Source organism: Drosophila teissieri, chromosome 3R (genome assembly GCF_016746235.2).
Source record: "Drosophila teissieri strain GT53w chromosome 3R, Prin_Dtei_1.1, whole genome shotgun sequence".
Classification (NCBI taxonomy): Eukaryota; Metazoa; Arthropoda; class Insecta; order Diptera; family Drosophilidae; genus Drosophila; species Drosophila teissieri.
Genome location: NC_053032.1, coordinates 1,100,896 through 1,114,317, shown reverse-complemented (window position 1 = coordinate 1,114,317; position 13,422 = coordinate 1,100,896). Strand labels below are relative to the sequence as shown.

The following is a 13,422-nucleotide window of genomic DNA, read 5'->3' as shown; positions in this document are numbered from 1 at the left end:
ATGACTTTAAATAATAATTATTCATATTTTTAAAAGGAATTTCTTAATATTCGTATACATAAAGAAAACCAAACTTTTTCAAAACGGAAACAGTTGGTGCATTAAATTGTATTACCTCATCATCCCTTATCTACACCCATTACATGAAGAGTAAAAACGTATACTAGATTAGTTAAAAAGTATGTAACAGGCAGAATGAAGAGTTTCCGGCCATATAAAGTACGATATAAATTCTTGATCAGGAGTCGATATGGCCATGTCCGTCTGTCCGTCCACCCGTATGAACGTCGAGATCTTAGAAATTATAAAGCTATTAAGCTTGAGATTAGGCATGCAGATTCCAGAGACATAGGCGCAGCTCAAACCGCCAAAAACTCTCACACCCACACTTTTGCAAATTTTTTAATATGATTAGATGGAATTGTTTAATTTTCCCTTTTTATTTTCGAATTTCTATCGGCATGCCAAATTTTTTTTTATATTTATTATTTTTTGTTATATATTGTACAAAAATTGGAATTCCCTTTCGAATTATTTAAAACCTTTGAGAATGTCATCAAAGTACTGACACAAATTACTTTTACTATTAGATATTTTTAGAAAAGACGATGTATAATTAATTTTGTGTTTACGATTAGCTTTACAGTATATTTAGGTTGAGGTTGCCGATATCATAGGCAGCGAGGCATATGCGTAAGGTGGAAATGAACGCGAATGCAATCTATAGGACAAAAGAAAGGAAGAGAGGCGTGTTTAGATAAGTTTAGATAGCGTTGATAAAAGCCGTTTTAATTGAAAAATAAATTAAATATTTGCTGGTTGGTTCGAGACCCGACATTTAGTATTATTATGATTGTTGTTATGTTGATATGTTAAATATATAAATGTGGGATTGGTTTTTGGCTGTTTACCCTAATCCCACTAGTATGAAACAGCTGATCCCTAGACAACGACAACGAGAACGACGATAACAACGACGAGATGAAGATGATGGCGAATTAGCGAGGTTGCGAATTCGCAAACACGACGATCAACGAGGAGAAAAAGCGCAACGCTACGAGGGCGAAGTGCTTTACGACAGCGGTAGAGAGAGAGTTGTTTTTTGCTCGGAGAAGAAGGAAGTTGTGCGTTCTGCCTGTGTGGCTACGAGATCGACAACAATACAACGACGGTGACGATTAATTTCAATATCCTATATTATTTGTTACAAAATTCAAATAAAACTTATATTATAATAATAAAACCCCACATTTTGGGCGCTCGTCCGGAATTGAGCAAATGTGAACGGGAATGAACAAATGTGAACAAAATTAATGATATTAAACAAAAGTTGAACGTGTAAAACAAAAAAGTACAGTCGCAATTTTTTTTTACCATAATGGCGTGTTTAAATAATTTCATAAGTGCTAGTTTACGCTCAAGTAAGAAGGAGAGCATTGCTGCACTACATAAGTTTGTGTTCGAGAGTGAAGGAAACAGAAGGAATCGCCAAAGACTACGGGAATTTACTAGTTTCGATTTTGCCGAAAATGACCAGAGATATGGTGCAAAGAAGGAATACGCAGAAGATAATTTGACGCAGGCTGACCTTGTAGCAATATGTAACGTGCTAGGCATAGGGTACAGAGACGAAGATTTGCATATACACATTTTCCGCAACTTGAAGAAGAACAGTTTACTGGCGTCAACCGAAGCCGACGAAACAGACGATGAAACAGACGATGAAACAGACAGTGAAGCAGAAAACGTTGTATTCCAGACGCCGAACTGAGCAACGAACGCCGAAAGAAGTGATGAAAATGTACAAGGAGTAGACGAGATGAATACCAGGCGCAACGTATTTACTGAAAACGACAGTATGTCGACGCCACGCTTTGCGATCAGTTTTCGCGACGTTGAAGAGAGCATACGCAGTTATGATGGCACTAACACTATTCCAATCGAAGTATGGATAGAAGTGTACGAAGAGCAAGCGACGCTTATGTATTGGAATGACTTCCAGAAGTTTCTGTTTGCAAAAAAATCACTTAAAGGAATTGCAAAATTGTATGTGTTGAGCGAGAGAGGTCTAAATTCGTGGAATTCTCTCAAAGTAGCATTGCTATCCGAATTTAAGTCAAGTGTCAGCAGCAAGCTAGTTCACGAGCAACTCGCGCAAACGAAACGTGGCAACAACGAGTGTGTTTTCGAGTACTTTTATAGAATGAAAAATATTGCTTCTAGAGGTAAAATTGCAGATGACGCTTTTATACAGTATTTAATTGACGGCATCGACGAAAAAAGTGTAAACAAATCAATATTATATGGTGCCAAAAATATGAGTCAATTTAAAGACAAACTAAAGCGTTTCGGAACAATGATAGCAAAGGAAAATCAGAGTGAGAAAGACAGATCGAAGCGCAATGAGAACATTGTGAAAGAGAAAGACAGAAAAATTCAGAATGTAAACAAAGACGCGAAAAAAGAGCTGAAATGCTACAACTGTGGTGAAAAAGGACATGTATTGAATAACTGCCAGAATAAAGAAAAAGGCAGAAAGTGTTACAAATGTAATCAGTACGGACATATTTCTAAAGAGTGCGCAAATATTGACAAAAATGTTTTAAACACGAACACTCGCAGTTTGATTTCAAAAAACGATTTGACCAGCAAAGAAGTTTATATTGCAAATAAAAAGTGTACGGCGTTATTCGATACGGGTAGTAAATTCAATATCATACGGGAAGATTTTTATTGTGATATTGGAAAGCCGAAGCTGGAAAGCTGCAATGTCGTTCTAATTGGATTCGGGAGTGACTGCGACTCCAATATAATAAAACCAATTGGACAATTTAAACAACGAATTCTGATTGATGAAGAGGATTATTTGTTAGATTTTTACGTCGTTCCAATCAAATTTCTTGATATGCAATTAATTATCGGAGAACAGCTATGTTTACAAGCAGAGATTGTTTTTTACTGTAACGGCTTACAAGTGCGAAAAAATAAAAGAAATAATGAACAAAACTTTCTAAACATTTGTGTTGAAGTGGACAATGAGTTGTTTGACATTAACGAGGCTGCGAGCGAATATGCCAAGCAAGAGGTGCGTGAGCTAATTTCGAATTATGAACAAAACAAAAACAACAAATGTAGAAATGCGTATTGTGCTAAATGATGAAGCGCCAATTTTCTCACGTCCACGCAGACTAGCTTTTTCGGAAATGCATATTGTTGACGAACAAATTAAAGAGTGGCTTCAGAATGACATAATTGAAGAGTCAACATCCGAGTTTACAAGTCCCATAGTACTTGTAAAAAAGCACGACGGTTCTGTAAGGCTGTGTGTAGATTATCGCAGAATTAACAAAGTAATTGTTAAAGACCATTTCCTATTACCGCTCATTGAGGACCAGTTGGATCATCTGCAAGAGGCAAAAATATTCAGTACAATCGATTTGAAAAACGGATTTTTCCACGTACAAGTTGCTGAACCCAGCAGAAAATATACGTCATTTGTGACACACCGAGGACAATATCAGTTTTTGAAAGTACCCTTTGGATTTTCAAATTCGCCAGGCGTTTTTCAGCGACACGTTAATGCGATATTTCGGGATCTGTCACGCAAAGGAATCGCATTGCCCTATGTAGATGATATTATTATCCCCGCTAAGACGGAACAAGACGCTGTACAAAACTTGAAGGAAGTTATTGCGACGTGCAAAGATTATGGTCTGCAGCTTTATTTGAAAAAATGCAATTTTCTGAAGACGCGCATTCAATGTCTGGGCCATGTTATAGAAAATCGCAAAATTTACCCCTCACCAGAGAAAATCGAAGCTGTATCCAAATTCAAGATGCCACAAACTATTAAGCAAGTAGAAAGTTTTTTGGGCCTGACGGGCTATTTCAGAAAGTTTATACCAAATTACGCAGGAATAGCTAGACCTTTAACTGAGTTGACAAAGAAAAACACTAGATTCAGATTTGATTTGGACGAAGAGAATGCAGTTAATATTTTGAAAAAGTTACTAACTGAGAACCCTGTTTTAAGTATTTATAATCAGACTTACGAGACGGAAGTGCATACAGATGCGTCTATTGATGGATTCGGAGCAGTTTTATTACAGATGAACGTCGACGATGGTCAACTGCATCCTGTGTATTTTATGTCAAAAAAGACCACAGATGCACAGCGTAAATACAGCAGCTATGAGTTGGAAATATTGGCAGTCATCGAAGCTTTGACTAAGTTTAGGGTGTATTTGTTAGGCATTCATTTTAAACTAGTAACAGACTGCAACGCTTTTCGAAAACTTTAGAAAAACAAAGCTTATGCACCAGGGTGGCTCGCTGGATTCTTTTTCTACAAGAATATAACTATACAGTTGAACATCGATCTGGCGTGAGAATGAAGCATGTCGATGCTCTCAGCCGGTATACAGTGATGCTCATAAAAGAAGATAGCATAAGTACTGCTTTGAAGGATGCGCAAGCACGCGACGAGAAGATAAGAGCCATCAAAGAAGTTCTAAGCGATGAAAATAAAGTATACGATGACTACTTTTTAAAAGGAGGTGTGCTGTACAAACTTGTAGGTGACGATGAGCTGGTAGTAGTGCCAAACGAAATGCAAAAGCGAGTAATTAGCAGTGCCCATGACAGAGGTCATTTTGCTGCTAAGAAGACAAAGGAGTTAATCTGCCGAGAATTTTTTATACCACATGTTGAAGACAAGATTAAAAAATATAAATTAAAATTTTAACGGATCGCAAACGAGGCAAGCAAGAAGGACTACTACACCCACTCCAGAAAGAAGACGTCCCATTGTTTACCTACCATATTGACTTTTTGGGTCCGCTGGAGTCAACGCATAAAAACTACAAACACATTTTGGCCGTAATCGATTCTTTTACGAAATTTTGCTGGCTCTATCCTACGAAGTCAACCACAGCAAACGAGGTGATTGTGAAGCTCAGCAACCAAAGTGTTAACTTTGGCAACCCAGCATTCATTATTTCGGATAGAGGCTCAGCATTCACATCGCAAGACTTTGTGAAATATTGCGAAGACGAGGGAATAAAGCTAGTGAAGACGACTACTGGCTTGCCAAGGGTAAACGGACAGGTTGAGCGACTAAATTCTATTATCATTTTATGTACTTATGTACTTTCAGTACTCTCAAAGCTAAGTGTCGATGACCCCACGAAATGGTACCGCAATGTCAACAGAGTGCAACAGGCGATCAACTCAACATTTACCAGAAGCATTAATACGACGCCTTTTGAGCTACTGGTTGGTATTAAAATGAGAACGAAAGATGATCTTCAGATACGAGACTTGATAAACAAAGAGGCCGTAGGAATTTTCAATGAAGAACGCAACGAGTTACGAGTAAAGGCTAAGACTCAGATATTGAAGCTGCAGAACGAGAACAAGAAGGACTACAATCTTCGACGCAAGCAAGCAAGACGATATGATATTGGCGATCTAATTGCTATTAAACGTACCCAGTTTGGTAGTGGCCTAAATCTGAAACCTAAGTTTTTGGGGCCTTATAAAGTTGTAAAGGTGAAGTACAACAACGCCTATGATGTCCAAAAAGTAGGCAACAGCGATGGACCAAAGAATTCTGCAACGTGCGCGGAATATATGAAACCATGGCCGATTGGCAACGATGACAGCGATGACGATGAAGCATTCGGGTCGAAAGCTTAGTCAGAATGGCCGAATGTGGGATTGGTTTTTGGCTGTTTACCCTAATCCCACTAGTATGAAACAGCTGATCCCTAGACAACGACAACGACAACGACGATAACAACGACGAGATGAAGATGATGGCGAATTAGCGAGGTGGCGAATTCGCAAACACGACGATCAACGAGGAGAAAAAGAGCAACGCTACGAGGGCGAAGTGCTTTACGACAGCGGTAGAGAGAGAGTTGTTTTTTGCTCGGAGAAGAAGGAAGTTGTGCGTTCTGCCTGTGTGGCTACGAGATCGACAACAATACAACGACGGTGACGATTAATTTCAATATCCTATATTATTTGTTACAAAATTCAAATAAAACTTATATTATAATAATAAAACCCCACATAAATGTTTTTATTCCATTTTTTATAAAATTTAATCTTTATCTCTATGAAAATTCCAACGACAAAATTTTTACTTTCTTACCTGGGATGTGGTTAAAATCACTTTTGATTGTTTTTTTTCCGTTCCAGTAAATATCATTAATGAATTCAAGTTTGGAGAAAATGATATTATTGTATCGTAACCGTAAGTACATAAAATATTTCTTGAACGATGTTCCAGTAAATGAATACCTTTTTGGTCGATTGCTAGCCAAAGCGTTCGAGGCCAATTTGTTGTAAAACTTTGCTGGAATTTATAAAAATATTCGTTTTAGAAACGGCAAACAAATTGTAAACGCTTTACATTTAAAATAAACATATTTTGATAGAGATTATTTATTGCTTTTCTCTTGTTTTCGTTGAACTATACAAATGCAAGTTCTGCGCCACGTTATAAATTATGTAAGTGTGGCAAGTGTTCGTGATCGTAAATGGATATAATATGATGGCACGTGATCGTTGTTTTGATTAGATTAGGAAAATATGGTGACCAGAGGATAAAAAGGTCGTTGACGGCATGGTTTTCATGGTTTAAATAGTAACTTCATTGAATTTAATGCTTAAGTGATTATGGTAATTAAGTGACCACGTGCTCACATGAAAAGCAAATTTTAGCGGAATTTTGGACATCGAGCGACCCTTTAAGTAGGTCCCCTTGAAACAAAGAATCACCGCTCAAAATATTTTAGTTTGGAATATATATTTTTATTAAAAATATTCTAGGCAATACAAATTTGCATATTTATATTAAATAATTTTACATAATATCCATTACCTTTACCCTTAGGCTTGAAGCATTGGCAAGTACTCGGTCCCTCTTTCAATTCATCGCCGAACCAGGCCCATGTTATCGTATAGATACCATGCTTTGATTTTCGATCACCAACTTTTTGTAATCGGAATTTTCCGGCAGAACAGTATTAGTATTCTGCAGATTTTGACTCACACCTGAGACCTTTAGGCAATCAGTCTTTGTTTGAGAAAAACAAATATTGCCATAATTGCAACACTTAACTTTTCTATCCCTTTCGTGCTGTTGTGCAACGTGTGTTCCTATCCTTGGATGTGTCCTAGCCCAAATAATTAATGAGTGGTTTTAGATGTCTGTTGGTTACATGTCCGTTAAACTCCTTAAGGCTCCGCGGAATTATACCGTCACTAAACTAGGGTGTCTTGCAGTTATTAAAGAAAAGAAAAAGGTAAAGATTTTTTTGGTTGTTACGGCTCATCCATCATTACAGTGGCTCATGCGTCAAAAAGACTTGCTGGTAAACTTGCCCGTGGGTCTATTTTCAGAACATTGATGCTGTAACTAACAATACTGAATACTGAGAGATCATGTTAATTAATGACACCTTCTGGATTTGTTAACAATAAGATCATACTTCTCGAGGGTCTTTTTATTGAGGTACTGGCAAAACTGTTAAAAACTAAACAAATACCTGTTTTGGCTTAAGATGCTAGATAAATTTTTTGAATATGTGAAGAATTGCATACGAATTGGCGAATGAATTTGTTTGGTCCATATCCCCGTTCGAAGGATGGGAACATCGGGGAAGATTTAGATATAGATAGATATAGAAAAAATTTTATACCCGTTACTCGTAGAGTAAAAGTGTATACTAGATTCGTTGGGCAGGCAGAAGGAAGCGTTTCCGACCATATAAAGTATATATATTCTTGATCAGGATCAGTAGCCGAGTCGATCTGTCCATGTCCGTCTGTCCGTCTGTCCGTCCGTCCATCTGTCCGTCCGTCCGTCTGTCCGTCCGTCCGTCCGTCTGTCCGTCGCCGTCTGTCCATATGAACGTCGAGATCTCAGGAACTACAAAAGCTAGAATGTTGAGATTAAGCATACCGACTCCAGGGACATGCTGCCACGCCCACTCTAGGTCTTGTAAATTTCTATCGATTTGCCAAAAAACTTTTTTCCACGCCCACAAGCCGTTAAATACTGTCAGTGTTAAAGCCTCTCCTTCGCACTTCCAGTAGCTGAGTAACGGGTCGTCGGAAAGTCGGGGAACTCGACTATAGCGTTTTCTCTTGTTTTAACTAGATATTCGATCAAGTACATATGCAACCCTGTTTACTTTCGACAAGTGAACCACACTTGAATCGATCTTGGCAGCTATTAGAGCGTACGTAGGAAATGATCATAAAACGTGGGATCAAAGATTGGATGAAATAAACGGAGCTCACCGACCTAGTCTTTACATAACATCTAGATTTTCACCTTCTTTCATAATTTTCGGACTAAATCTGATTTTGTGTGTCTTAACGAGGCTACAAAAAAGAATGCTTATCCATTGCTAAGCATTAACGGAATATTTTCCTAATCGCCCAAAGCTAACGTCATATCCAAGCTCAAGGCTGCCTATTGGCAGATACAGCTTAGTGCTGAGTCCAAACCATTAACTGCATTCACGGTACGTGGGCAATTATTATACCTGTTTAAGGTTATGCCGTTCGGACTTTGTAATGCGCCGCGTACGACCATCTAATAGATCGGAATTCCCAAGGAATTCCTGGAGAATATCGAAAAAAAGAAAGGGTTTTCCCGAGAAATTCCCGGGCGATTTCTTAGGGAATTTCAAAAATAAATACATGGAAAGTCTTTGGGAACTCCTTTGGATTTCCTCATTGTTTCCTTGAGAAAAAACATAGACTTTCCTCTAGAATTACCTTGGAAAATAACCGAAAATACCTTTTAAAACAAAAAAGAACGCTATAGTCGAGTACCCCGATACCCGTTACACAGCTAGTGGAAGTGCGCAGGAAAGTCTTCAACACTGACAGTTTTTGGCGGTTTGTGGGCGTGGCAAAAAGTTTTTTGGCCAATCGATAGAATTTTACAAGACTAATACAAAAATAAAGAAATATCAAAACAATTTTTTAAAAGTGTGGGCGTGGCAGTTCTGGGCGGTTTGTGGGCGTAAGAGTGGGCGTGGCAAAAAGTTTTTTCGCAAATCGATAGAAATTTACGAGACTAACACAAAAATTAAAAAATATAAACTTGCGATGCTTCTATGTCTCTGGAGTCTGCATGCTGAATCTCTAGCTTTCTAGCTTTTATAGTTCCTGAGATCTCGACGTTTATACGGACGGACAGACGGACATGGCCAGATCGATTCGGCTATTGATCCTGATCAAGAATATATATGCTTTATATGGTCGGAAACGCTTCCTTCTGCCTGTTACATACTTTTCAACGAATCTAGTATACCCTTTTACTCTACGAGTAACGGGTATAATAAAGAATACAAAAAAAACTTTAAAAAAAAGTTTTACATTTAATTTATTCTTTACATAATTTTTTTTTTGTGTACATTATTTTTAACGCATGTTAATGCGTGGGCCAGTGCCTTCTCCGCTGGCTGCTGGCCTTTTATTGAACTAATGCTATCTGTAATGAAAAATATGTAAATTTAGTGTGCGCTCCGTGACAGTTCAACGACGACTGACTCTTTATTTATTCAGCACGTGTGTATATACTATTTACATTCGCGACTCTTATAATTAGTTCTTACATTCTAATATTGCAATGGGGCTTATACAAGTATACTTATATACAATTACTACTACTACTACAGCTCGGCCATCCTGATAATTAGGATCTCCTGGTCCTCGCCGCTCTACTTCTTGTAATCATTACATTTGTTTCATTTTCGTTACTTATTTCAGTATTTGTTACATTTGGTTTGGTTTTCTTTTTTACATTTACTTTAGACTTTTGTTTTTCTTTATCATTTTTCTTATCTGCATTTTTATTATTTGATACCGAATTCTTTTCTCGAAGCCATGGTTTAATATTATGAGCCGCCCATATTCCATCGGGCCTCGTAGTGTAGTGTATAGCGCAAATACCTGTCAAACACGAGGTCGTGGGTTCAAACCCCACCCATGACGGGAGCATGGCCACACAATCTTTCCTCTCAAAAAGTACTTTTCTAGTTTTAAGAAAGTATTATTCCATTCAAAATGCCTAATGCAACAATCTTCGGCAACTTCCTCTTGCCGAACCTCCTTCACCCCCTCTCCACGCTATATGGAGTAACTAAACATAGTTACCAAGTGCACCCTGTGTTCTGCGAACAGCAACAACACCCAGCAGGGCCTGACGCGTTACCTGACTGTTCGCTATTCTACGACTAGCAACATCACCGTAGACGTTAGGTGCCAGCCCCACCACTGGGATAAGCCGCATCTGGCCAATCACCAGATCGGTCGAAAAACCTAAAACCGATTACCGAAACAAATACGAGAAAATTAGGCTCTCGTAGAAGCCCTAAGTTCCCGAGAGGAATAATAAGGAATTAAAAAAAAAAATAAAAAAATATTCCATCATATGGTTTTTTTGTGTCAACTGAAAACCTTCGACATCTTTGATACAATACCTATTTATTATCTAGTACTTGGGCGATTTCAAAGGGGCCTTTATATTTGGTTATTAATTTCCTAGGCGCTCCAACTGTTGAATCAAAATTCGTGATCACAACGTAGTCTCCTAATTTATATTTATGTGCTTCTAGTCGTTTAGCGTCAACATATTTCTTGTTATAGTTCTTTACTTTTTCCTGCGAAACGTCAGCATTTTTTTTAATTTTCTCTAAATTAATTTCTTTTTTTTAGCCTTGACTCCAATACATAAATTTTAAAAATCTAGCATTTTTCCTTTTTGATTCACTCCAAACAGCTTTATACTTGGGTGCTCATTTAAGCTTCTGTGCTTTGTATTATTCTTTGCATACTTTACTTCTTCCAAAACTTTGTGCTACTGTACGTTTTTTTCTACATCTACGAGCTTACTAATCATGGGTCCTAGGTCTCTATTTATTCGCTCAACTTGTCCATTTGCTTGTGGTGAGCTATTGCAATTTTGACGTGCTTAATGTTTCTTGAATTCAAAAATTATTCGAACATATCTGATGTAAAACATGTCCCTCTGTCTGAAACAATGATCGTTGGTCTACTATATGCTCTAAAATAGTCACTTAAGGCTTCCATTGCTTCCTTTGAGTTTGTTGATTTCGCTGGATAAAATCTCACAAACTTTGTGCTTCCATCAACAATTACTAATACATGTTTTTTCGTAGAATTCTTTTGATTTGCCGGACCATAGTGATCTATATGTATGACTTCAAATGGTGTATTTTCCTTTGGTACAATATTAATAGTTCCTTCTTGCTTACCATTTCTTCCTTGAAAAGCTATACATTTTAGGCAGTTCTTAACATGTTCATCTGCTTTACTTCTAACATTTGGAAACCAATAACTTTTACCGACCATTTCCGTAACTTTGTCTTTCCCTACATGGCCTAACTCATTTTATTTTTATTTATACAATACGTGTTCTTCCATAGCTTCCGGGACATAGAACAATAACTTATATTTTAATTTTTTGTAAATCTCACAATTTTGCATTTCATATAATTCGCTTTCTTCTTTACCTAGTATTTCTTTAATCTTTCTCAACTTATCGTCTCTGTTTTGGCATATAACTAAATTGTCCTCGAACGTATTTTCCTCTATTACCTAAATCCTATTACATCTACTAAGAGCATCAACGTGTTTCATTCTAGTTCCTGATCTATGTTCTAGTTTATACAAATAATTCTATAATTCCAAGGCCCATCTTGCTATTCTTGGGTTCAACTCTTTTTTGTTCAACGTCATTGTGAGGGAATTACAGTCTGTTACTATTTTGAACTCAATTCCTTGTAGTGTTTCCTGCCAGTGTTTCCAGTTCAAAACTTTTTGATTCTGTATCCGTTGTCCTTTTTGAAAAGTAAAAAATTGGATGTAGCTTACCATCTGCTTTCCTTTGCAAAAGGATTGATCCGAAACCTATCGAACTTGCATCGCAGTGCAATTCGGTATCATCCTCAAACTTTTTGTCATTCTTTGTCGAATAATGGAGTGGCTATTTTGCTATTGTTGAAAAATGCTGTATAAATCTTCTGAAATACGAGCACATCCCCAAAAAACTTTGAACATTATAAACTTTTTGTGGCACGGCAAAATTTTCAATTGCTTTCACACCGTCGTCATTTGCTTTAATACCCTTTTCTGATATTATATATCCCAAATATTTCACTTCACTTTGGAAAAACATACATTTATCGATTCGCAGCTTTAATTTGTTTTTAACTAATCGTTTAAATACTTTTTTTAATATAGCTTGGTGATCTTCTATATTCTTTGTCGCTATCGTTATGTCATCGAGATAAACTATCACTTTCTTTTCCCTAATCATGTCGTCAAATATTTTGTTGATGAACCTTTGAATAACAGACGGAGCATTCGTCAGCCCAAAAGGCATTCTTGTGAACTCATACTGTCCTAGTGACGTGGTAAATGATGTATACTTTATCGATTCTTCGTCCATATAAACATGGAAGTATCCATTTTTCAGGCCTAACTTCGAGGACACAACTTTGTTTGCTAGGGTATCTAATAAATCATCAATTAATGGCATCGGGTATCTAACTTTCTCCGTGATCTTATTTAGTTTCCTATAATATATGCACATCCGAATTCCACCCAATTTAATTTTTACCAGTACAATTGGCGAACAATACTCAGACTCACTTTGTCGTATAATTAAATTCGTATATATAAAATTTAATTGTGAACCTATCTCATATACCTTTTCATTATCATTGTAGTCAATTAATAATATTTGTTTTTCAAAATTATTTTGTTCGTCTGGGTTTATCTCATAATGACTTGTAAATTCTTTATTTTTATTTTGATTTTCTTCAACTATCGAATCTTTTTTTATTTCAGATATTTTTTCATGTTCATTTTCAATTACAATTTTGGCCTTTATTCTTGCTAAAAAATCCCTTCCCAATAACATAGTGTATGTATTTGTAATTTACTTAAATTTAATCCAACGTAACATAAAGAGGTAGTCTTTTCCATTTTTATTTGACTTGGTATAAAACGTTTTTTAATAATACTTATCGGACTGCCAGAATCTATGAGACATTCTATGAAAATGGGGTTCAGCATATTATTCTTTGTACAAAATGTTAATTCAATATAACTTACATAATCGTTGTCGCCGCCCTTCGACTTCTTGTATTGGTTGCACTCCTAAGGCACATGTCCTTGCAAGCCACATGCGTAACAGGCCCCATCTTGTCTCTTAGGCTTGCGGCACTCTCTGGCCAGGTGGCCCCGACTGTGGCAATTGTTGCACTCTGCATTACCTCGTGGCTTCTGATAATCTCCTGCTCTACGGTCTTCTGGTAACTTGGGCTTAGGAACGTAGCCCAACTCAACGTTTCGGAATGCCTCCAAAAG

The 13,422-nt window shown here is 37.1% G+C and overlaps 1 protein-coding gene across 5 annotated transcripts in view; it reads right to left on the bottom strand.

Moving 5' to 3' along the window:
* Window positions 1–13,422, bottom strand: part of LOC122620870 (unconventional myosin-VIIa) — a 1,106,244-nt gene that overhangs the window by 67,649 nt on the left and 1,025,173 nt on the right. For all 5 annotated transcript variants that reach the window (XM_043798541.1, XM_043798540.1, XM_043798542.1 and 2 more), the window contains one exon: window positions 6,158–6,361. In XM_043798541.1, coding sequence (XP_043654476.1) covers window positions 6,158–6,361 — 204 coding nt within the window. The remainder of the gene's footprint in view (window positions 1–6,157; window positions 6,362–13,422) is intronic.